This window comes from Manis pentadactyla, chromosome 4 (genome assembly GCF_030020395.1).
Source record: "Manis pentadactyla isolate mManPen7 chromosome 4, mManPen7.hap1, whole genome shotgun sequence".
Taxonomy (NCBI): Eukaryota; Metazoa; Chordata; class Mammalia; order Pholidota; family Manidae; genus Manis; species Manis pentadactyla.
Genome location: NC_080022.1, coordinates 122,204,674 through 122,231,619, shown reverse-complemented (window position 1 = coordinate 122,231,619; position 26,946 = coordinate 122,204,674). Strand labels below are relative to the sequence as shown.

At 41.3% G+C, this 26,946-nt stretch overlaps 1 protein-coding gene across 12 annotated transcripts in view; it reads right to left on the bottom strand.

Annotated features, from left to right (window-relative positions):
• The window catches only part of SPECC1 (sperm antigen with calponin homology and coiled-coil domains 1), a 296,321-nt gene that overhangs the window by 155,152 nt on the left and 114,223 nt on the right, over positions 1–26,946 (bottom strand). Inside the window, exon 1 of one of the 12 annotated variants that reach the window (XM_057500820.1) lies at positions 1,283–1,508. The exons of the other annotated variants lie outside the window; for them this stretch is intronic. Coding sequence (XP_057356803.1) covers positions 1,283–1,322 — 40 coding nt within the window. The 5' untranslated portion in view covers positions 1,323–1,508. Of the gene's footprint in view, positions 1–1,282; positions 1,509–26,946 lie in introns of those variants that run through there. 12 annotated transcript variants of the gene reach the window in all.

The window sequence follows — 26,946 nt, the reverse complement described above, 5'->3', positions numbered from 1 at the left end:
AAATATTGGTCATTCAGCCCAAAGAAGTTTAGAAAAACTATGTAATTTAGCAAGTTACCCCATGTAATTTATGCAGAATCCCCACATCTAAAAATTTTCCTTCATGATATACCTGTGTGGCATAATTTTCTACCCTGGTTGTTGTACCACAACCGACAGGGAGTACTCACCTGGGCCCAGCCCCAAGGATATGGCCTAAGTCTGTCTGGCTGGGCTGCCAGGACAGGAAGCAGAGGACTGGAAGGAAGGTGAGTAATGGACTGAGGTTTTAACTGCAGCCAGGCTCTCAGTGCAAGGGGAAAGTCACTTACACAAGTCACTCCACTTCTCAAAGCCTCAATTTCCTCATTCAAGTTAAAAAATTAAAATTTAAAAATTACTCCCTTGAAAAATTTGAGTTCTGTGTCACAGAAATACGCATCACCTGCCACTCCAAGAGTCCAGCAGTAGGTCACCAATCAGCCAATTTTTGAAACTAAATTCCATTTGCTCATGAAACAGAACAACAATGTTCTGCTTTGTTTTTAAACGCAACGCCTTGGTGATCAGCATCTGAATCTGTGATGGAAGGCAGGAAGATCCACCAGAAGAAAACTGAAGCCCAGCTGACTCTCCCCCATGGTAGCTTAATTTCTGAGATAAAAATTTGATAAACGGAGAAAAGTTCTGGGTACCCAGAATAAGCACAGACTATTTTGGGTAGAGTGACAATCGAGCCCTAGGTCTGAGGATGAGCAACAGATCTGCTGGGGGGGTACCACCTTCCACGGGACTCCAGAAAGTGTGTGACAGGCAAATGATGCACTGCAAAATAGACAGTGAACCAGAAAACGACGGCCAGGCCACACTTTTCGTTGCAAATGCCCTGGAAGTCTGCAAGAAATGCCTGCACACGGCAAATGTGAACCTGTCTAGGCGGCAAGCCGGATTCCACCCTGCAATGTGTACGGAGGAGCCCGCCTTGGGACCCCTCTGCATCGCCCGGCCCGCGCGCTCCGGGTCCCGGTGCAGGCTCCTTCCCGCGCCGCGCCGGTCCGGACGGACTCGGGCTCCTAGGGACGTGTTTAGAGTGAGTGGCATTTCCTTGTCGCGGAACAGGCACAGGTAATCTCACAACCCCACCAGCGCATTCCAAAGGCAGGAATCACACCCCGGGAACTTCACCTTTCCTCGCCCCCTCGGCGCCCGCGGGCAGCGCGGCGGCCGCTGCCCCAAAAGCGGGTGGGGGAAGGGCGCCCGGCCGCGGAGGGGGCGCGGCGCGACTCCCGCCCACCGCACAGACCTGGTTCGGGGTCCTCGGGCCGCCCCGAGTGGTTGCCCATGCTCCGGCGGCTCGGGCAGCGGCCGGCTGGCGGCCTCGAACAGGGTCTCCGCCGTGCTGCGCCTCACGCCGGCTCCAGCTGGCGAGGCAGCTGCGTCCGGCGGGTCCGCTCCAGTCAAAGAAAGGGCCGGGCGCCTTCCAGTTCCCGGCGGCCGCCGGAGCAGCGGCTCCTCACCCGCGCGAGCGGGCCCCGCCCACTCATCTGCATAGCGCTCGCCCGCACGGCCCAACCACCTCATCTGCATACTGCCCGCCCACCTCATCCGCATATCGCGGCTAAGCCTCCCAAGGGCTCCTCCCAGGCGTGGGAGGGACGCCGCGGCTGACCGACTTCTGGCCTCTGACCGACGCCGAGAGGTGCCGCAGAACACGGCCGGCTGGAAAAATCCCACGCCGGGAGACTGAAGCCAAACGCCACAGGAAGGGCAAAATACTGTGAGCGAGAAATGAGAGGTTTCAGTTGAAGAAAAGCCTCGGATTTGGCGCCGAAGAGGCGGTTCCTAAGTCTTTTGGGGTGTGAATGAGGGAACAAGCAACTCTAGGGTAGGAAGGGAAGAAAACGCTCTAAAAGACTTGCCCGTTATCCAAAATGAAGGTTGCCGCTGGTAATAAAAATTCATACCGACCCTAAGCGGTAACTGTTTGCTATTAGAAATGACCAACTTATGGACATTAGCCTGAACGACTTTCATAGTTGATCTTACAGTGAAAACACTTGGAACTAACTAAATCTTGCAGTGAAAAATATTTAGGACTAGTAAAATCACTAGTGGAATGACCATTTCTATCTCCTGCATCACTTGATGGCCGATTCTCAGTTCTCCTAGGTCACCACCGATCACCCTCAGCTCCTCAAAGCAGTGTATTCCTTGGCCTCTCAGACCTCATTCTCCAGGCTTTCTGCTCCCAGCCCTGGTTGCCTCTTCTCAGTCCCTTTTGTTGGTTTCTCCTTATCTCGACCTCTAGACCCTGAGGTGCCCTAAATGTCAGTCATCTCTAACCAACTTAGTCATTTCTTCTTTAATTTAGCCATGGCAAGCAACTTAATGGCTTTTAAATACCATCTATCTTCGGGCTGGTCCCTGTTTCTGAACCCGACTCATTTATCCAACTATCTTCTTGACACCTCCTCTTAGATGCCTTTTGGCATATCCAATTTAATTGTAACACAGCTAATTCATGATTTTCTTCCACAGATATCTCATATAGTCTTCCCCATCTACATAAATGGAATATGTCAGAATATACATATCATAAATGCCATCATATCTCAGCACTTCTCACCAGTTCTACTGCTACTACCTGGTCCAGGCCATGGTCATCTCCTGCCAGGAGTATTGCAACTGCCTCCTAATTAGTCTCCCTTCTTCTGTCCCTGCCTCTTTATAGCCTAATCTTCACATAACAGAGCAATGCTCCTTAAACCTAGGTCAAATCATACCACGCCTTCCATTTACAATGCTCCAATGGCTTTCTGTCTCAGAGGAAAAGCCACAGCCCTCACAATGGACTACAATGCCCTGAGTCATCTTCCCCTCCCTCCATCAGTGGACTCACTTTCCCCCTCACATTGCTTTTGCTACACTGGCCTCCTTGCAATTCCTCAAATAAATCAAGCATGCTCCCACATAGGGCCTTTGTTCCCTCTGCCTAGAAAGCTGATGCCCCACATTCATACTTTACAGAGACCACATAGTCCAGTGTCTCTCTCTCTAGGTCTCTGGTCAAATGTCATTCCATTTAAGAGGGGTTTCTCTTGTCACACCACATCAAATAGTTAACCCTCTTCACATACTCTTCCCTGCTTTGTTGACCTTCATGACACTTATCATCATTTAGTATACTATGTATTTATATTTACTGGTCTATCGTCTCTCCACAGACTGCAAGCTTCTGAAGAACACGGAAGGAAAGAAGGAAGGAATGAACGAATTTATAGCCTGTGCCAGAAGCAAATCAGCTCTTACACATTACTTTCTTTCAGTAGTAGGCCCATGAATTGGTTTCTCCAATAAAACTAGTTTGTCAGAGACAGGAGTCATGGTTCCATTTCTGTAACCTATAGAACGCAGCACAACACTGAGCACATAGAAAATAAGGAAAATAAATTGCATAGGATGATTTTAGAGCAGAAATGCATGCAAAATCAAGTTCAATTCCCCTCTTAAAAGGTGAAGAACAACCCCAGAAAAGATGGTTGACTTCCTAACATATTTATGGAATGACACATAAAGACTGAGTTTGTGAAGACTGTAACAGTGATATAACTTCAATTTACAGAACAGTTACATACCTATCCAAAGAGTTTTGGAAACTGACTGATGCTTATTAATACCGTAATATGTTAAGCAATTAACACATTTTTCTAATGAAAACTGGACAAGTAAGACACCAGCCCAAGGTACATCCTGGAGTCCTATGGCTCTCTTTTTGGTCCAAAATATGTAGTCAAGTCCTGTGTATTTTATCTTCTTAAATATTTTTCAAATGATGCCTCTCTTGTCTTTGCTGGCACTTGTTTAATTCAGGCCTTTAATTCATATAAGGATGAATTAGCATTAGCTTCCGATTCACTTGATGCTTCCAGTTTTGTTACTGCTCAAATCACTCCTCCAAATTATCAAAAATGTAAATCCAACTATAGCACACCTCTGCTTAAAAGCTCCCCCTGGCTCCCCTCTGCCTTTACGATGAATTTCCCATTTCTTCTGTGTGGTATACAAAGACCTTTCATAATCTTGCATCCCACCTCCACCCTTATTATTCTAGCCTCATCTTTCAAAAGTACACCCTTTCACTTTATATTCCAGCAACATGAAGCCAGTTGAGGTGCCCTGACCACACCCTATTGTTTCAGACCTCTATGATTTTATATCTGCTATAGCCTCTCTGAGTTGATACTCTTCTATAGCCTGGCTGCCTGGAAAATGCCTATTCATCATTTAACTTCAATTCCCTCATAAACCTACCCATCCCAGCTGGGATTAAATATTCTCTCCCTCATGGTATTTCTGAAGCTTGTAAATACTTGTGTTTTCCTAGAACCACATTATTTTAGCCATTTTCCTTTATAGGACTGTGAGTTATTTGAGTGGCAGTGATGCTGTCTTCATCATCTTTGTATCCCTAGTATCTAATATATAGTAAGTGAAGTAAATAATATATTTGTTTACTCCATAATGTAATTAAAATGCTAACTTCTCAAATAAACAAAATGACTCTGTGATGATTATTTGAACTTCTGAAGGATTCTTTGCTGTCCAGAGAAATCCTATGTTATTGAAATGAGAAGACAAAATATTAGAATGTCAAGTCCTCCCAAATTAATCTACAATTTTAACAAAATTCAGATTAATCATGAATTTGGTGTATTTATTTCAAAATTTACCTGGAAGGGTAAAGCTACTGGAAAAATCTAAGGAAATTTGGAAGACGAATAAATATTTACATAAGAAAAATAGTGTGTTTATAGCAGAATGGAAATTCCCAAAAAAACAGATTTAAAAGAATTTAATATAAAATTGTTCTTCAAATAAGTGAGATCTGTATCTCTTTGTCATAAATAAATTCCAGTTCAATATAAATTTAATTATAAAATATGAAAATATAAAAGTGTCAGAAGTAAACATGGATGAATATTTTTATAATACTGAAGGGGAAAAAAGCCTTTCTTTATTGTCCGACTTTTCATTTTGAACATTTCAAATTCATAGAAAAGTGTGGAGAGAACATTATAATGCATACCCTTATGTAGCCATCATTTACATTAACTAATTGTAAATATTTTACCACATTTGCTTTTTATCTCTATTCCTTTCCATTTTGCTTTTCATTGAATCATTTGAAAGTATGTTACACACACCAAGACACCAGGACACTTCACCCCTAAATATTTCCTGTATGATGGCCTATGGTACTCTCCTACAATACCATTATCACACCTAAGAAAAATAATATTTTCAAAATACTATATAGTATGTAATCCATTTTAAAATTTCCCCAACTGTCTGAAAATATTTTTAAAAAAGAAACAGGATCCAATCAATATTAAAACACTGTTTAAGGGAGCTGTGCTGAAACCACCCTGATCAGTGATGTTTTAGATGCTGATAGAGGTTATCTGATTAAGCCATTTAAAAGGAGGTAGAGAAATTTAACATAGTAAGTATTCTTGAAAGCATAACCTCACAATTTTAAGTATTAGACATCACTGTGAACAAATCTTTTAAAGATAACTTTAAAAGCAACACAGTGAGAAGTCAGATTGTGGCAATCACACACATTGGGCAAATGAAAACCAACAGCCTGAAAGTTATGTGAATAGGATGAAATTTGCACTGGTATCAAAGTCTGCTTATCTTGAGCAACAGGTAGCAATAGAGTATGGTGTTAACTAACCTCAAAAATGGCTCTCATGGTGATGGTTAACACTGATGTCAAAGATGTGCATGATGCTTGCTTTAAAAAAAGCAACAATGTAATTCTAAATTACTGTATTTTATATACTGTGATTTCAAATGTAAAGTTATAACTAAATCGAATTAGTCATTAAAATTTTATATTTTCCATTTCATCTGTATTTGAAATGTTAATTAAGGAAGACTAAAGGTTTTTAGGAACCTTCATAGAATATTAGGACCCTCTTACATTCAGGAATCCACAATAAATTAATATGCACTTGGTCCGATTTTTATTAAAAAATACTATGCGATATTATCCATATTAGTGTATGTAGAAATACACTTGGACATATATGTAGCAAATTACTTCAAATAACTATATCTGAAGAAACAGGATTACAGAGAGCTTTCTTTCCTATAACAAGTTATCTCTAATGCCTTAACAACAACATATTTTCTTTCTTAATTTAGAACAAACAAAAACAAAAAAGTAGAAAAATGCATATACTTCAACCTAACAATTTTTCTAGGAATATATTCAGAAGAAATCATTACAAATTTACATAAACATCTGGTTTCCAGGATAATAATTCTTAACATTTATTGGGAAATAATTACATGCCAGGACTATTCTAGTACTTTATATATATTTTTTTTTTCAGGGTTCTTTTTTCTTTTTGGTATCATTAATCTTCAATTACATGAAGAACATTATGTTTACTAGGCTCCCCCCTTCACCAAGTCCCCCCGACATACCCCTTCACAGTCACTGTCCATCTGCATAGTAAGATGCTGTAAAATCACTACTTCTCTTCTCTGTGTTGCACAGCCCTCCCCGTGCACCCCATGCACTATACAAGCTAATCATAATGACCTCTTTCTTTTTCCCCGCCCTTAACCCTCCCTTCCCACTCATCCTCCCAGTCCCTTTCCCTTTGGTAACTGTTAGTCCATTCTTGGGTTCTGTAATTCTGCTGCTGTTTTGTTCCTTCAGTTTTCCTTTGTTATTATACTCCACAGATGAGTGAAATCATTTGGTATTTCTCTTTCTCGACTTGGCTTATTTCACTGAGCATAATACCCTCCAGCTCCATCCATGTTGCTGCAAATGGTAGGATTTGCCCTTTTCTTATGGCTGAGTAGTATTCCATTGTGTATATGTACCACATCTTCTTTATCCATTCATCTACTGATGGACATTTAGGTTGCTTCCATATCTTGGCTATTGTAAATAGTGCAGCAATAAACAGAGGGGTGCATCTGTCTTTTTCAAACTGGAGTGCTGCATTCTTAGGGTAAATTCCTAGAAGTGGAATTCCTGGGTCAAATGGTATTTCTATTTTGAGCATTCTGAGGAACCTCCATACTGCTTTCCACAATGGTTTAATTAATTTACATTCCCACCAGCAGTGTAGGAGGGTTCCCCTTTCTCCACAACCTCGCCAACATTTGTTGTTGATTGTCTTTTCGGTGACTGTGATCCTTACTGGTGTGAGGTGATATCTCATTGTGGTTTTAATTTGCATTTCTCTGATGACAAGCGATGTGGAGCATCTTTTCATGTGCCTATTGGCCATCTGGATTTCTTCTTTAGAGAACTGTCTTTTCAGTTCCTTTGCCCATTTTTTAATTGGATTATTTGCTTTTTGTCTGTTGAGGTGTGTGAGCTCTTTATATATTTTGGATGTCAATCCTTTATCGGATCTGTCATTTATGAATATATTCTCCCATACTGTAGGATACCTTTTTGTTCTATTGATGGTGTCCTTTGCTGTACAGAAGCTTTTTAGCTTGATATAGTCACACTTGTTCATTTTTGCCTCTGTTTCCCTTGCCTGGGGAGATATGTTCATGAAGAAGTCACTCATGTTTATGTCCATGAGATTTTTGCCTATGTTTTTTTCTAAGAGTTTTATGGTTTCATGACTTACATTCAGGTCTTTGATCCATTTCGAATTTACTTTTGTGTATGGGGTTAGACAGCGATCCAGTTTCATTCTCTCACATGTAGCTGTCCAGTTTTGCCAGCACCATCTTTTGAAGAGACTGTCATATCCCCATTGTATGTCCATGGCTCCTTTATCGTATATTAATTGGCCATATATGTTTGGGTTAATGTCTGGAGTCTCTATTCTGTTCCACTGGTCTGTGGCTCTGTTCTTGTGCCAGTACCAAATTGTCTTGATTACTGTGGCTTTGTAGTAGAGCTTGAAGTTGGGGAGCGAGATCCCCCCCACTTTATTCTTCCTTCTCAGGATTGCTTTGGCTATTCGGGGTCTTTGGTGGTTCCATACGAATTTTTGAACTATTTGTTCCAGTTCATTGAAGAATGCTGCTGGTAATTTGATTGGGATTGCATCAAATCTGTATATTGCTTTGGGCAGGATGGCCATTTTGACAATATTAATTCTTCCTAGCCAGGAGCATGGGATGAGTTTCCATTTGTTAGTGTCCTCTTTAATTTCTCTTAAGAGTGTCTTGTAGTTTTCAGGGTATAGGTCTTTCACTTCCTTGGTTAGGTTTATTCCTAGGTATTTTATTCTTATTGATGCTATTGTGAATGGAATTCTTTTTCTGATTTCTCTTTCTATTAGTTCATTGTTAGTGTATAGGAAAGCTACAGATTTCTGTGTGTTAATTTTGTATCCTGCAACTTTGCTGAATTCAGATATTAGTTCTAGTAGTTTTGCAGTGGAGTCTTTTAGGGTTTTTTATGTACAATATCATGTCATCTGCAAATAGTGACAGTTTGATTTCTTCTTTACCAATCTGGATTCCTTGTATTTCTTTGTTTTGTCTGATTTCCGTGGCTAGGACCTCCAGTACTATGTTGAATAACAGTGGGGAGAGTGGGCATCCCTGTCTTATTCCGGATCTCAGAGGAAAACCTTTCAGCCTCTTGCTGTTCAATATGATGTTAGCTGTGGGCTTATCATATATGGCCTTTATTATGTTGAGGTACTTGCCCTCTATGCCCATTTTGTTGAGAGCTTTTATCATGAATGGATGTTGAATTTTGTTGAACGCTTTTTCAGCACCTATGGAGATGATCATGTGGTATTTGTCCTTCTTTTGTTGATGTGGTGGAAGATGTTGATGGATTTTCGAATGTTGTACCATCCTTGCATCCCTGGGATGAATCCCACTTGGTCATGGTGTATGATCCTCTTGATGTATTTTTTAATTCAGTTTGCTAGTATTTTGTTGAGTATTTTTGCATCTATGTTCATCAGGGATATTGGTCTGTAGTTTTCTTTTTTGGTGGGGTCTTTGCCTGGTTTTGGTACTAGGGTGATGTTGGCTTCACATAATGAGTTTGGGAGTATTCCCTCCTCTTCTATTTTTTGGAAAACGTTAAGGAGAATGGGTATTATGTCTTCTCTGGATGTCTGATAAAATTCCGAGGTAAATCCATCTGGCCCGGGGATTTTGTTCTTGGGTAGTTTTTTGATTACTAATTCAATTTCATTGCTGGTAATTGGTCTGTTTAGATTTTCTGTTTCTTTCTGGGTCAGTCTTGGAAGGTTGTATTTTTCTAGGAAGTTGTCCATTTCTCCTAGGTTTCCCAGCTTGTTAGCATATAGGTTTTCATAGTACTCTCTAATAATTCTTTGTATTTCTGTGGGGTCTGTCATGATTTTTCCTTTCTCGTTTCTGATTCTGTTGATGTGTGTTGACTCTTTTTTTCTCTTAATAAGTCTGGCTAGAGGCTTATCTATTTTGTTTATTTTCTTAAAGAACCAGCTCTTGGTTTCATTGATTTTTTTCTATTGTTTTATTCTTCTTAATTTTATTTATTTCTTCTCTGATCTTTATTATGTCCCTCCATCTGCTGACCTTATGCCTCATTTGTTCTTCTTTTTCCGATTTCGATAATTGTGACATTGGACCATTCATTTGGGATTGTTCTTCCTTCTTTAAATATGCCTGGATTGCTATATACTTTCCTCTTAAGAGTGCTTTTGCTGCGTCCCACAGAAGTTGGGGCTTTGTATTGTTGTTGTCATTTGTTTCCATATATTGCTGGATCTCCATTTTAATTTGGTCATTGATCCATTGATTATTTAGGAGCATGTTGTTAAGCCTCCATGTGTTTGTGAGCCTTTTTGCTTTCTTTGTACAATTTATTTCTAGTTTTATACCTTTGTGGTCTGAAAAGTTGGTTAGTAGGATTTCAATCTTTTGGAATTTACTGAGGCTCTTTTTGTGGCCAGGTGTGTGGTCTATTCTGGAGAATGTTCCATGTGCACTTGAGAAGAATGTGTATCCTGTTGCTTTTGGATGTAGAGTTCTATAGATGTCTTATTAGGTCCATCTGTTCTAGTGTGTTGTTCAGTGCCTCTGTGTCCTTACTTATTTTCTGTCTGGTGGATCTATCCTTTGGAGTGAGTGATGTGTTGTAGTCTCCTAGAATGAATGCATTGCTTTCTATTTCCTCCTTTAATTCTGTTAGTATTTGTTTCACATATGCTGGTGCTCCTGTATTGGGTGCATATATATTTATAATGGTTATATCCTCTTGTTGGACTGAGCCCTTTATCATTATGCAATGCCCTTCTTTATCTCTTGTTACTTTCTTTATTTTGAAGTCAATTTTGTATGATACTAGTACTGCAACACCTGCTTTTTTCTCCCTGTTGTTTGCATGAAATATCTTTTTCCATCCCTTCACTTTTAGTCATGTGTGTCTTTGGGTTTGAGGTGCATCTCTTGTAAGCAGCATATAGATGGGTCTTGCTTTTTCATCCATTCTATTACTCTGTGTCTTTGTCTTTTGATTGGTGTGTTCAGTCCATTTACATTTAGTGTGATTATTGAACGATATGTACTTGTTGCCATTGCAGGCTTTAGGTTTGTGGTTACCAAAGGTTCAAGGTTAGCTTGTTTAGTACCTTATTGTCTAACTTAACTCACTTATTGAGCTATTACAAACACAGTCTGATGATTATTTCTCTCCCTTCTTATTCCTCCTCCTCCATTCTTCATATGTTGGGTTTTTTGTTCTGTGCTCTTTTTAGGAGTGCTCCCATCTAGAGCAGTCCATCTAAGATACCCTGTAGAGGTGGTTTGTAGGAGGCAAATTTCCTCAACTTTTGCTTGTCTGGGAATTGTTTAATCCCTCCTTCATATTTAAATGATAATCGTGCTGGATACAGTAGTCTTGGTTCGAGGCCCTTCTGTTTCATTGCATTAAGTATATCATGCCATTCTCTTCTGGCCTGTAGGGTTTCTGTTGAGAAGTCTGATGATAGCCTGATGGGTTTTCCTTTGTAGGTGACCTTTTTTCTCTCTCTGGCTGCCTTTAATACTCTGTCCTTGTCCTTGATCTTTGCCATTTTAATTATTATGGGTCTTGGTGTTGTCCTCTTTGTGTCCCGTTCTTGGGAGTTCTGTGTGCCTCCATAGTCTGAGCAACTATTTCCTCCCCCAGTTTGGGGAAGTTCTCAGCAATTATTTCTTCAAAGACACTTTTTCCCCCTTTTTCTCTCTTCTTCTTCTTCTCATACCCCTATAATGTGGATATTGTTCCTTTTGGATTGGTCACACAGTTCTCTTAATATTGTTTCATTCCTGGAGATCCTTTTATCTCTCTCTGCATCAGCTTCTATGCGTTCCTGTTCTCTGGTTTCTATTCTATCAATGGCCTGTTGCATCTTATCCATTCTGCTTATAAATCCTTTGAGAGATTGTTTCACTTCTGTAATCTCCCTCCGGACGTCTGTAATCTCCCTCTGGACTTCATCCCTTAGCTCTTGCATATATCTCTGCAGCTCTGTCAGCATGTTTATGATTTTTATTTTGAATTCTTTTTCAGGGAGACTGGTTAGGTCTGTCTCTGCAGCTCCTCTCTCAGGTGTTGTCTGAACTATCTTGGACTGGACTAAATTTTTTGCCTTTTCATGGTGATAGCGGTGGCTGTAGGCAGACTGCAGGTGTGTCAGCTTAGAGAAGAAAATCCTTTCCTGCTTGCTGGATGCCTTGCCCTTCTCCGCTGCCTGTTTTGCTTACCCGCACTCCTGGAGCAGCCACTGGGTTAGTCCCCTATGCTGCTGTGGGCGGGGTCTCTGTCATAGCAGCGTGGAGCCCTGCGGGGAGTGGCAGGCATGCCAAGTGCACTCCTCCGTGGTAGCGGCGCCCCTGCCTGGCCGCTGTGTGCCAGCAGTGGCCTTTGGGTCTGGCCTGGACGGCTGTGCATTGGGCTGGGATTCCGGTCGGCTCCTGGGAGCTCACCTGCTCCCTCTGGCTCCGCTGTAGGTGTGTGCGGGGCTCTCCCATGCGGGCTTCTACTGGGCTCCTCTGGCTCCACTGCTGCCGGTGTGCGCGAGCTGCACCTGGGCTGTTCGGTGGCCACCGCTGTGGGCTCGCACAAGTCTCTCCTGGTCCCCTCTGGCGCTATTGGTGCACGTGATCCGCTCCTGGTCCCTTCCGGCTCTGCTGCCCCTGGCACGTGCTGCCACTCTCCCACTACTGGGCCGGTGTGTTGGGGTCCGCACCAGTTGGAGGAACGAGTGGCAGGCTGCTTAGTGTCATGAGGGGCTTCAGAGCTGCACTGCCTCCCCGGGGTTTAAGGCGCCTAAGGTTCCCTGGGATTCCCAGCTGCTGGCTAAGTGTGCTGGGACGACTTTGTCCAGCTATGGGGTCCCTGTCTCTTTAAGACTTGCAAAAAGCACTCGCTTTTCTTTTGTCTCAGGGGTGCCAGTTGCGGGGACCTGCCCACAGGTTTTGCTTTTCTGTTTCTCTAATATCCAGCACCCTGTGCACCTTGTATCTGTGCTCCGGGTGCAGATTTCTAGAGCTGGTTGTTTAGCAGTCCTGGGCTTTCACTCCCTCTCCGTTCCAACTCCTTTCTTCCCACCGGGTTCTGGGGTGGGGGAGCATTTGGGTCCCTCCTGGCCGCGGCTTGTATCTTACCCCCTTCATGTGATGTTGAGTTCTCACAGATGTAGACGTATCCTGGCTGTTGTACTGCATCTGCTGGTGTCTCTTTTAGGAATAGTTGTGTTTATTGTATTTTCATAAATTTATATGTTTTGGGGAGGAGATTTTCTCTGAACTACTCACACCGCCATCTTCCCCTACTTTATATATTTTAACTTATTTAATTCCTTACCAAAATCCACCAACATGAAACTATTTTTTAACCCAAAGATTAGGAAATGGCAGAGAGGTAAGTGACTTGCCCAAGGTTACTCAGTTGTAAAGTGGCAGAGCCAGGATTTGAACCTGTGTCAGGCATCCCCTAGGCCACCCCCAGGTTCCAGAGATTCATTAGGAGGGCCTAAAGGACTCAGCATGTAGTTGTGCTCATGGTGATGATTTACTGCAGTGAAAGGATAAAAGAAAGGGAAAGGGCCCATGGGGTAAAGGACAAAGGAAACCAGATGCAAGCTTCCAAGAATTTTCTCCCAGGGGTGTCATACAGGGTGTGTTTAATTCCTCCAGCAACAATCTGTGACCATATAAGTATAATGCTGCTCTCTAAAGACTCAGTGCCCCAATTTTTAATTGGGGCTGGTCACACAGGCAATCCTCTTGCCTAGCACCTAACAAAATTCCAGACTTCATGAAGAAGAGCAGGTGTTCAGCATAAACCAGTGTTTGTGCACACAGTTGGGGCACAGGGAGCCACTCTTGTCATGTGGGGTGGTGGAAACTGCCCCAAAGTCGAATATCCCAGATTGCAGCCAAGCTCAATCCTTGCAAGCAGCCTTCCTAAGGAAAGCTGTCCCAGCCCTGCTACATTCACTTTTTTATGCATAGTATCCCTGCCATTTAACGCCAGAGTCTGTGATCTTAACAATTGTTCATTGTTTCCCTTCTGTGTGCAATATAAAAAAGCTGGGGAAAAAATCCTTCAATGTTTAACCACAAGGGCCTAATTAAATAAATTATGATACAGCCACACAAGGATGTCATATCTAGTCTCCAAAACACTGTGTCAGACATATTAAGTTATAAAGCAGAATGGTGTATATATGAAGAATGTAATTCTTAATTTTTGTACACAAACAAACAAAAAACATCTGGATATAAATACCCAGATAAGCAGGAAGGGTTTTGAACCTTAAAGACTCTGATTAAGAGTGGCTCTGTAAGAGTTTTTTTCAGTTGAGATATAGTTGATAGACAATATTACATTGGTTTTAGGTGTACAACAGTGATTTGACAACCAAATACATTACTAAATGCTCACCACAATATGGGTAGTTAACATCTGTTAAAAGTTATTACATTATTGACTATATTCCCTATGCTATACTTTTCATCCCCATGACTAATTTATTTTGTAATTGGATGTTTGTACCTCTTTATCCCCTTCACCTATTTCACACACCTCCTTACCCCTCTCCCCCATGGCAATCACCAGTCTGTTCTCTGTGTTCATGAATCTATTTCTGTTTTGTTTGTTTGTTTCTTTTAGATTCCACATGTAAGTGGAATTAAATGCCATCTGTCTTCCTCTGTCTGACTTATTTCACATAGCATAATATGAGTGAGAAGATTTTTATATCCCTTATGTTCTTTTTTGCCTGTCCATATATTTTTTATATTGGTCTAAGGACACACATACTGCTTTTTGCTTTTGTAATTTAAAAAACTCACCTTGGAAAAAAATCACATAGATGCTTACATTACCAAAAGATTCTTTAGTTTCTAGGATTCTTTAAATGATTACTGATCCAGTACATATACAATTATGTTATGTATAATGTATATATGTATAATGTTAACATGTAGTCATTTCTTCCACATAATACTGTTAAGGACTGAGCTTAAGCTGAAGGTCATGCTAGGAGACAGTTCATAATTTTTTTTTAAATTCCATCAAAATTTTATTGTTTTGCTTTAGAGATGTTTTCACTTTGTCTCTATAATGATTGGGAAAATAGCACATAAGAATGTAAGGAAATGAACATGTGTTAAAATACATCCAGGATGGGGATTCAATATATGTTTTTTTTTTTTAGGTTAAATAGACAGTTCATAATTTTTATTGAACACTGAAGTATCAAACATTTTTTAACAACATGACATCAAGCTTTCACTTTAAACATTTATTATGAAAACTTCAAACATATGCAAAAGTAGAAATAAATATTATAATGATCCTCTATGTACCTATCAACCTAGTTTCAACAATTATCAGTTTATGGTCAGTCTTGTTTCATCTACTATCATCCACTTCTCCCCCTATCCTCAGTTAACTGAAACAAATCCTAGACATCCTAGTTCATTAGTAAATATTTTAGTATGTATTTCTAAAGACAAGGACCCTTTTAAAAAACAAAGCCACTGAGAGACCTATACCCTGAAAACTATAAGACACTCTTAAGAGAAATTAAAGAGGACACTAACAAATGGAAACTCATCCCATGCTCCTGGCTAGGAAGAATTAATATTGTCAAAATGGCCATCCTGCCCAAAGCAATATACAGATTTGATGCAATCCCAATCAAATTACCAGCAGCATTCTTCAATGAACTGGAACAAATAGTTCAAAAATTCGTATGGAACCACCAAAGACCCCGAATAGCCAAAGCAATCCTGAGAAGGAAGAATAAAGTGGGGGGGATCTCGCTCCCCAACTTCAAGCTCTACTACAAAGCCACAGTAATCAAGACAATTTGGTACTGGCACAAGAACAGAGCCACAGACCAGTGGAACAGAATAGAGACTCCAGACATTAACCCAAACATATATGGCCAATTAATATACGATAAAGGAGCCATGGACATACAATGGGGATATGACAGTCTCTTCAAAAGATGGTGCTGGCAAAACTGGACAGCTACATGTGAGAGAATGAAACTGGATCGCTGTCTAACCCCATACACAAAAGTAAATTCGAAATGGATCAAAGACCTGAATGTAAGTCATGAAACCATAAAACTCTTAGAAAAAAACATAGGCAAAAATCTCATGGACATAAACATGAGTGACTTCTTCATGAACATATCTCCCCAGGCAAGGGAAACAGAGGCAAAAATGAACAAGTGTGACTATATCAAGCTAAAAAGCTTCTGTACAGCAAAGGACACCATCAATAGAACAAAAAGGTATCCTACAGTATGGGAGAATATATTCATAAATGACAGATCCGATAAAGGATTGACATCCAAAATATATAAAGAGCTCACACACCTCAACAAACAAAAAGCAAATAATCCAATTAAAAAATGGGCAAAGGAACTGAAAAGACAGTTCTCTAAAGAAGAAATCCAGATGGCCAATAGGCACATGAAAAGATGCTCCACATCGCTTGTCATCAGAGAAATGCAAATTAAAACCACAATGAGATATCACCTCACACCAGTAAGGATCACAATCACCGAAAAGACAATCAACAACAAATGTTGGCGAGGTTGTGGAGAAAGGGGAACCCTCCTACACTGCTGGTGGGAATGTAAATTAATTAAACCATTGTGGAAAGCAGTATGGAGGTTCCTCAGAATGCTCAAAATAGAAATACCATTTGACCCAGGAATTCCACTTCTAGGAATTTACCCTAAGAATGCAGCACTCCAGTTTGAAAAAGACAGATGCACCCCTCTGTTTATTGCTGCACTATTTACAATAGCCAAGATATGGGAGCAACCTAAATGTCCATCAGTAGATGAATGGATAAAGAAGATGTGGTACATATACACAATGGAATATTACTCAGCCATAAGAAAAAAAAAATGATCCTACCATTTGCAACAACATGGATGGAGCTAGAGGGTATTATGCTCAGTGAAATAAGCCAGGCGGAGAAAGACAAGTACCAAATGATTTCACTCATCTGTGGAGTATAATAACAAAGAAAAAAACTGAAGGAGCAAAACAGCAGCAGACTCATAGAACCCAAGAATGGACTAACAGTTACCAAAGGGAAAGGGACTAGGGAGGATGGGTGGGAAGGGAGGGATACAAGGGGGGATTAAAGAAAGGGGGCATTATGATTAGCATGAATGATGTGGGTGGGGGGCACGGGGAGGGCTACACAACACAGAGACAAGTAGTGATTCTATAGCATCTTACTACGCTGATGGACAGTGACTGTAATGGCGTATGTGGGGGGGCCTTAGTGATGGAGGGAGTCTAGTAAACATAATGTTCCTCATGTAATTGTAGATTAATGACACCAAAATAAAAAAAAGAACATATACACAGACAAACTAAAATATAAAATAAAATGAAATAAAATCTATTCCTTTCCAAAAAATCATGATCCAAATATATTACCTCACTCTTAAAGTAACATCATCACAAAACAGGTATAAAATCCACTGGGGATCACCCATCAGCCATTTCATACTTCTTTCTTGCTGGACATGCTGATGGAAGGTCACACTATTCTCAACTTGGGAGTAACTAGCCAGGGGGCTAAACCAACTGGTTCAGGATGGTAGGCCAGCAAGAGAGAAAAAACCTGGTTTCTTGCCGACATTACTGGGCCCCCAAGTTACACAACCTCTGAGGCACCAACTTTTGTTTTGTTAGAGAACGTAGTATAGTTCCTCTGGGCTGATGCTTAGCTGAATCAGATAAGGTCTGAACTAGCAGCTGGCTCTTTCCTCTTCTTACAAATAAGGGCCTCAGCCTGAGAGATTAAGCTAGCTTGCCTAAGGACTTATAGAGTAAAAGTAGGAACTGGAATTTAATTCAGGCCTGCTGCCTCCAAAACACTTGTTCTTTCCAGTAGAAGCTGGACACAGAATCTTCAAGGAGAAGCCAGTATTTCAGAATTCAGAAAAGCAGATAGTTTCTTGCAATAAGGAACTATAAACTATGGGGGGAAATCTTGAAAATCCTTCTTGAATTACAGAAAATACATTTTTATATTTAACAGGGCTTAACTTTTATAAAAATAACATCACTACAATCTAAGTGACAGAAGATTGAGATATGATAGTTAGCACCATAAACCCCTACACACAAAAAAATCCTCGTTGTCTGAACTTGTCTCAGCTACTGACTCATTACGTGACCATGTTCAGGCCACTCCCTGAGCCTATAAGAGCTCTGTTATCTACCCAGCACCTTCCTGTAGAACTTGGTATGAATAATAAAAAGTCATCATTGGCCTTCAAGATTCTGAAGTTCACATTATCTATCTATGTGCATAATTTATGTTATCCTAGGCTTTGTAAGTCCAGGAGTAAAAATTGGGTCATGTTAACAGCATTAAATGGCATTTTTCTGGCTCTAGTCATTTAGTACTATAACTTGGCCTTCATCCCCACTACCAAGTTCCTCCCTATTATTTCTGGGAGTCCCAGAAGTGGCAGCTTCCAAGTTCTCAAAGCAAGAATTCAGTGCACTTACAGCATGTACTCGTTATGTTCTCTCTTCTAAGAACTGCCTTGGCAAGTCCAACTGCAGCAGCCTCCACTTCCACCCCCGACTCAGCTGCACGAAGAAGCTCCCCTTTGCTACTGCTCCCTACTCTTCCTGCTGCAGTCACTGGGACCCCTCCACGGGCCAAGCCTGCCATCCGCCCAGCACTGCTGGTGTCCAAAGCTTCAGCGCCTCATGTGGTCAGATGCTGGCCCTGCTACGGGCCTTCTCTCAAAGATGCCCACATCTGGCTTGGATTCCCACTACACCCAAAGCTGCCACTCCCAGCTTGGCATCTGTAACAGCAATTGTCTTTACAGCTGTATCACTTCTGATAGACATGTTTGAAAAGATAATTAAGGTAGGGCAGGGACATAGGGCAAGTATCATGATTAATTTTTCCTGCTTATGATAAAAAATGCCAAGATATAAACAGTATTGTAAGAACAGGAGGGACTCCATCCTACGGCTAAGATTCCATGTTTAAAACCAGGGAGTTAGGAGATAAGCTTCCTAACATATTTTATGGTGATTAGACAACAACTGATCCTATCCTAAGGCGGGGCAAGCAGCCCTAAATGGTAATGTTTCCACTGCTTGAGGGTAACCACTCTCTGGGAGAAGAACAGGATTGAATAAATTCCTTGTGCTAAGTTTATTTTACAGAATATCTAGAGGACTGACTATGGATGATGATATAATATCTCTCACTGGAGAGACACCATGACACCACATGTCAAGCCTATGCTCCCTTGGCCCTTTACCCCATTTTTGAAATCCTTAAAATACATTAATCCTAAGTTTTAAGGATGCTTACTATCTGAGGCTGCCTGCACTCCCCTTTCTTCAAGCGTGTACTTTGCCTTAAAAAAAGCCTTCTTACTGCTCATATTATTGTGTTTTGTCTCTGAGCTCTTCCAAGTCTCTTGGAAGATTAATAAGAGACCCCTTTCCTGGTGGTAAGTGTCTTTGTTACTTCACTATTTCATTCAATTTTCTAGACTTAAGCACAACTCTTCTCTCTCTGTGTTCTACTTCTGACAGGGAAAGGCTACTGAGATCTCTGATTTGGGCTTGCAAGTTACCTTCGCCCGGGTGACCTGGACAGGACTGCAGCTGTATGATCATGCTCTTTAGTAGCCTGACTGAAAACCTCCGTTCTTTGCTTTGGGAAGTTCTCAGGACATAATCTCACTAGTGCTCCATGGCTCCCCTGAATCCTGCAGGGGTTTGGTTCAAGTAGGGGCTTGGTTCCCATGCCGAGCAGATCCAAGTGGAAACTGGATGCCAGGTGACCCTGGCTTTAGGAGTTGGCAAGGGATCTGCCCTATGTTGAGCAGGGGTGTTCAGTGAACTTCCCTTCCCTCCCTCTGCTCCTCCTTGCTCTCTGCTGCCTGTACGGCTGCTGCCATTCACACCATTCACTACCTACTACTCTTGCTTTAATGAATTCCTTCCTTACCTACACTTGTCCAACCTGTTCATGAATTCTTTCTTGATCAGAGTCAAGAATCCTCCCCCATCCTGGTTGAGATCTCACCTAGAGACCTCCCTGGACACAGCTGCCCAGCAACCTAATCACCATATTTTAACACTGGCTGCTTCTGAGGGTTGGTATTTTGGGTCACGCTTTCATTTTCTTTGTACTTGTCTACATTCTATGAATTTTTAAAGTATCAAGCATTAATCATTTTGATAAAAACAATGTCATTTTTCTTACCAAAAAATAAAGTGGCTTTTGTGCACTAAACTGAATATAAGATTTTCATATACAGAAGATAAGATTTTCTTTAAGAATCTTTATTTAATAAAAGATATTCAGTATATGTTTTGTACATGATTCTATTCAAGTTTTCCACATTCTAAAGGAGGGGGGAAACCTCAACTTTCTTAAAAAGCCAAACTTTCTTAACAGGCCAACTTGTTAAAAAGAGACTAGGTCCACAGAAAGAAAACTGGGAGAAACTTGGATATGGGGAGAAAGAGTCAAGGAAAGGGTAACAGAGTTGAGTAATTGAACCAGAAGAAAAGCTCCTCAGACGAATAGCCTGTGTATTGAACTAAAAAAACACTCCAGTGGTGAAGAAGTGGCAGGAAAAGTCAAGGGAGGATCTGTGAGGACAGAAGGCAGATCAGTGGTTGCCTGGAGCTGGGGTTGAAATAGGGAATGATGGGAAATGGCACGAGATCTTTTGGGATCACAGAAATATTCTAAAACTCAGTGGTGATGGTTTGTAACTCAGTAGCTTTACTAAAACTCATCAGATTGCACATTTTAAGTGGGTGAATTTTATAATATGTAAATTATACTTCAATAAAACTGCTTTTTTTAAGTCAAGGGAAACAAATGGATAAGCCTTCAAGATTCTGTGTATTATTTCCAAACTGAAAAGAGCCCCACCCTCACTCTGAATGAATTAGCATGACTGAAGCCCCAGGGGTGCCTCCCTGCTTGCGGGGAACAAAGGCTAGAAGGACACCGGCTTTGAAGAAGATGAGATAAAGGGAAAAAAGAGAGGCATCACCCACACCCGTGATGTGCTTGCTGATGGAATGTGCCACCAGTAGGCCCAACACACTGGCTTCCACTCAAAGCAACAGAGCATTCTCGGCAGGAAAGAGAAACAATACGCAGTGGGGTATGTTGAGCATCTTAACAGAAACAAATGCAGTGCTACAGTGTTTGAAAGGGAAAAGGCACATCCTGTTGTCAGATCAAGAAAGGCTTTATGAGGGAGATACTGCTTATGAGCTGGTTCTTTCACGGGGTCCATGCCCAGAGGGCAGGAGGAGCTGGGGCAGGGAGGAGGCTCCTGGCGTGGACATGTGCGTCCCGCATGCCGGCTGCACGTCTTTGTTCATCTAGTGAACAAAAGCTTGACTGTGAAAAAGTCCCAAGTGTGTTCAGACAACAAGCCATCCCATGGCCCAAGACTGGAGCTCAAGGCACAAATGGGGGACAAGGATGGGGCTGCAGAAAGGCCACATGCCGCATCCAGGGCAAGCCCCCCATTCCCCACCCAGGAGGTGCCCAAAGGTATCTGAGCAGACAAGTGGTCTGAGGAAAGCTGTGCTTTAGAAAGATGGCTCTGGTAACACAAAACTTCTCACTATACACACTCTACCTAAAGTTTACAGATAACCAATTCACCAAAACAACACCCCATTTTGGTAAGACACACAGCTAACACTCTGGGCAAGATGAATACTGCTGGTCAGGAGACTCCTCTTTGAGCAGTTGTGCACTTCTGCTCCCACCATTTGGGTTGTCTGCACACTAAGGGGTCAGGTATATATGTTCCAAACATGTTTATGCTAGTTTGATCTAGTGATTTTATTTACATAACTTCATTATGTAAACCAGTGGAATATGAACGCAAAGAGAGAAAGAGACATTGTTTCTTCAAAAGCCACCCTGAATGCTTGTAAAAGACGCACTGAAGTGGTTAAAAAATGCCTGAAGCAACTATAGAAGATTAGGAGAATATCTGTAAACATGTGAGAGGATTCTGATGCCATCGGTGACGTACCTAAATGCTTGTTCCTGCTTAAAGGACCGAAAGCTGGAGGCCACGAGGATGTACCTAAGTGTGGAGAGATGCTACAGACCTGCAGCAAGCATGTGTGCTCTAAGAAAATGCCTTGGCCTTTTAGCTGGAGGTCAGTGAATAAGAATAAAATGTTTAAAGTGCATATGTTTCATTTTTTAGGATTTACTGATTTTACCAACGTTGTCAACCAATTAACCCAAACTGTTTCCAGTCACACTGGATGAGAGAGTATGGAGCAAGGATTCATCTCAGCGCAGCCCAGGGAAGCCCAGAGTTGCTGAATGGAAGTGGAAGGTGGAAGGTGCGGCTGACAGACAGTGAGACCCTGAAGGAAGGAAGCTAACAAAGGTAACACGACAATTCGTCTGGATGGCAGGGGAATTGCACTCCAGTCAGGATGAATCCAGGTGCTGAAGGAGGCAGTTAAGCAACTCTGCAATGAGAGTGGTGAGTTTCATTCAGTGAAATTTAATGAGAATGCAATGTAAAATCCAGAAGAGCAGGGCATGCCACTGCTTCATTAATTGCTGCATTCCCAGAATGAAGAAAGATGCCTGGAACATGATAGACACCAAATGTTTGTTGAAAGAATGAATGGATGGACACACATGCAGAACATCTATGAGGCATTTTCAGCAAATGGTTGGAGGAGTGTTTCCAGAATGCAGGGCACAAGCTGGGACAGAGATGCAGGGTTGGGAGTCATCAGGGACCTTGTCTATCTTATAATCCTAGAACCTGGAATAGTGTCTCCCACGTGAAAGGAGACAAGAGAAGGTATCTAACAAAAGGTCTTTGACTTTAGTAGCAACCCCTTCATGGTTGGAAAGGACTTTAATGAAGATCCAATTCTACCACCCTGTAATACCTCCATTGAGGAAAGTTTGTCACAGAACGAATACCTCTAGCAACAGGGAATTCTTTATTTCCTGGGATGACACACTTCTCTGAACTTCTGTGGCTATTGGAACATTCTTCCATATAGTAAGTCAAAACCTGGCCCTAATTTTACTGCTTGGAACCACAAAGGAAAAGTTTAATTTTAACCAAAAAAGGAATTGGTTGACAAAAGGCAAGTGACAGTAATTTTGGAAGAAAAAAGTATCATCTTAGGAAAACAAAGCTCAAAGAGTCTGGGTAAGGTGCCTCAGATTTTGAGGTAGGTGAATTTTTTTAAATGACCATAAATCCTAAGTAGGGAATTTCGTTAAGGAAAATGGTTTGGAAAAAAAATCACATTTTATTTAAAAATCTACATTTCAGCTTCTTCTCCAGGTTCTTCATATATCCTCATATCTTACTAAGATGAGTGTGATGAACTTCATCTTACAGATAAGGAAACATGCCAGAGAGGCTTAGCAACTTGGCCAAAGTCATATACGACGCTTCTCCAAGGTGGAGATTCTGACCCCCAACGAATAATGGATACCAACTGAGGGAAGAAGGGGCAGATGCCTAATGCAGCCAGTGAGGCCGTACAGGTTGCTCTCGATGTGCTCTGGCACACTAAAGAGCATGTGTAAACACTGAAAAATAGGACACAGCCTTGGGTGAATATGAGATTGGCGGAAACATGTAAGAGAATGGTCTGGGCAGTTAATCATGAACAGGAGCTGAGGTTTGTTGAAAATGCTAAGCACAAAAGCCCCCTGGCTGCTCCTGCTGCTCTGTCCGATTTTCTGTCTTCTCTCACACATATGCAACCCCAAAGGGCCCTCAGGAAGAGGGAATACAATGCTGAAAATCTGCTGTGTGTCAGCCAAGGGTAGATTAGACTTCAGTGAAGCAAACTACCTAATGAGCTTCTATCTCCCCGCCCAGGGAAACTGTAACCCAAAATGCTGAGCTAACCTACCAATGAGGTCATGAACTACTATCAATCACCACTGAGGAAAGAGCAATGCCAGAAAGACACAGACCAGAAAGAGGAGAGGCTATCTGACATGGAATGATCTTTGAAATAGGGTATACATTTGTTCTGTACCAGACTGCCAGGGTGAATGGGGGGCTGGCTGGGCAAAGGGTTAGGAGCAAAACTTTTTGCTGTATCCTTTACATTTTAAACTATGTAAAGGATATGTATGAGTTGTATTACCTACTCAAAACATGAATAAAATTTAAAAATTCTTACCCGATGCAAAACTAGAGTTTATTAGAATAGATTTTTAAAGGAATGGTTTGTAAAGGTCTAAAAGGAGACACAGAGATCACCATGATTAACTAGGAAAAATCACTGATAATAAGCCTCAGAGGACCCTTTCCACTTGCTTTCATTTAAAAATCCACAGACTTGGCTGCTCCCGAGAGCAGGAGTGGTAGTGGTGGTGGGTCAGTCTGCTTAAGGGCACACATCTGCGACGTGGCAGGAAGGACAGAGCAAAGCTCTGTCTGTGCTCTCTTATGTGGCTTAAGTCTTGTTGCTCCCTCAACTGTGTAGGTCTGGTTTTCTGCTTCTCTGACCCTAATATAATACCCTGCATGTAGATTATTGAATATGTGTTGATTTAATTTATTACAAATCTCTTGGCTTAGAGTTCCAAAACTAATTCCCACAGCATAAAACCATCAAAACTGGGCTGTCTTTTGGGATTGATCAAATAAGAATAAATACCCCATACAAACAGAATTAAGAAAATCTGAGCAAGATTCAGTTGGAGGAGAGTGGAGACTTCAGTAGTACATATTTCTACCTGTACTGTAATTTGCTTAGGAAAAATATTTTCCACAGTATTAAACTAATTTTTGATGTGGAAATCAACAACCAAATAAAGAAAATTCAACCGCAAACTCAGTTATTCAAACTTTCAGGAAGAGGGAGTACAATGCTGAAAATCTACTGTGTGTCAGCAGCCAGGAAAAGCAGCATAAGACAGCAGATCTGATCATGTTTTCCACTGAGGAACTTGAACATTTTAGAAGGTCATGCCCAAATTCAAGGACTGGAACTTTAATATTCCATGAATTCAGTGGAAAGACCTCCCGTTTCCCTTCCACCCAACATGATGGTTACACAGTACCAGAAAAGCAGAGCTTTCTTCTGGAACATAAAGCTGATTGTACAACGGGAGCCCAAGGTCCTTCCCTTTCCCCTCTTCCATAGGAAGGCCGGGGAACTGGTACCAGGCGCGTCACTCTGACCATGAACCAGCTCCAACTAAAGGAACAAAGCCCACGATCATTCTCTTAAGAGAAATGAATAAATTAACACATATGTTTAGAAGCAGCTGCTGACCCTATTAAAGGACTTTAGCCACAGTGTCCTAACTGGAAGGACAGTCACAGAGGAAAATGGCCTTGTCTTCCTCTTTTGTGCTTACGTTCACATAGCTCCTGAGTTTTTACCATGACCCCTGCCATATTTATTCACAGTGCATCTTCTACATTTCAGTTAGTAGACACCAACATAAACATCCATCATCAATAACATAATTTCTCTATCCCTTAAGTTCACTGACATATTATTAGTCTAGCACATAATCCAAGCCTCTTTTCCTGTACAAGCATTACTTGGTTTAAGGACACTGAAATCTAACAGTAATGCTGTTTCTTACTAAATACTGTAGTAAGAGAGTAAATGCATTAATAGTTTTAAGACCCGTAAAGAAGGAAACATTAACTTATTGGGGTGCTCAGCCATATATACTTTATATAATGACTGATGATTTCTTATTATTGAATCTCTTGTTCCCTTCAGATCGCTAAAGGAGGCTTCATTTTTTATGTTTCAGTCCCAGGCAGGAAGAGTTGTGTCTTTCATTAGTAACTGGCTTCTTTTCATCTTGGCACCATAAATCAGTTTTCCCTCTTTTCTGGCGTCTAAGAAACCCAGCTCCAAAGTAGCAGCCCACCCCAGTGAACTATTTCTGAATGCGTTTTACTTCTAGCTTTTGATTTTTCTCTTTTCCCCCCATTTCCTCATTTATTTTAGTGTTAGATTCTTGCATTTATCTCTGTAAGACTTCTCAAATTCTTTCATACAAGAAAACAGGGCATAAATTCTAAAATGTAAAAGTCTACTCGTCACTTTTCTTAACATATATTTCACAAAATGCTCACTCAACCATCCACATTTTTAAAAGTAAGTCCAGCTAATAAATACATTGAATGTTTGCTCATCTACTTTTTCCATGTTCACTCACAATGTAAAATCTGCAGGGATGCCTCTCAGGAAGCTGGCAAGGGTGGGTGCTCAACAGGCAGCAGCCCCTCACTCTTCCCAGCGGACTGGGCCCTGGCTGCAACCAGAGAGACTGCAGCAGAAGCGGTGGGCTCACAGTCCTTCAGAGTCACTGCAAAGCACCTCACACACCCTCCCTTGCTTGTTCATCAGTGCAACATTTTTAGGCAATGAGAAATTAACTCATTATTATCAAAGAAAGTTGGAGATCCTGCTTTCGATAATGCAAACAAGTAGAAGTAAAAATCAAATTCAATTGGCTTTATAATATACTGTATTAAGAAAGCTCCTGGGCCCATCTTCCCTTCCCTTCCCAGACTGTAGGGGTCAGCATGGTAGTTGAGATGTGGGGCCTTGAGGGCAGGTTAGGGACCCATGCGTGGAGTTGACTGATGGGGCCAGAATCTGGAATGGGCAGAACCCTGGGGCCAGAGGATGGGGGTGGGGGAGATGGGTGGAGGTGGCGGGTGGGAGAATGATTCCAGAGGCTGGCTATATTGAGCAAATAAGTAAAGAAATCGAGGATAATGAGAGCTGTGTTTCTCACTACCAGAAGTGATAATTATAAACACAGAAAAGGGGAAGGCTAGAAGGAACCCTGAGATGTTGGACTAAAATATATTTTTAAAAATATGTTATATATGTATAATACATGTAATGTGTGTAAATATTTTATGTACATATATATAATGTACAAATACACATATGTAATATGTTGTACATGTGCATGCACACACAGTGAAACCTGGACCCCTAACCATCTCCTGGTACGAATAATACCATCTGGGTCCCAAGGAGACAGTTTTCCACATCTCTGTCCACATCCTCAAAACAAAAGGAACTGTGTCTGAAGGTTTATGGGTTGTACTACTGATTTGGAGAGCAGAGTGCAAAGCTGGGGAAGAATTTTGATAGAGAGAACAAATGATTTAACTTGTTAAATTGGTCATTTCAGATATGATGAATCCAATAGATCCTTCACTTGGCCAGAGGTGCCAAGTGCCCATTTCCTGTTTTATTTCCTTTTCTTCATGTCCCAGCAGGTGGTTCTGGAATACTCATGATTTCTGTCAGTATTTGCAATGGTTGCCATGGTGGGTAAGGAAGATTTTGTAATACTAAATTCTTATTACTCTTAAATTTGTATATATGTGTATCTAGACATAACATGAATCA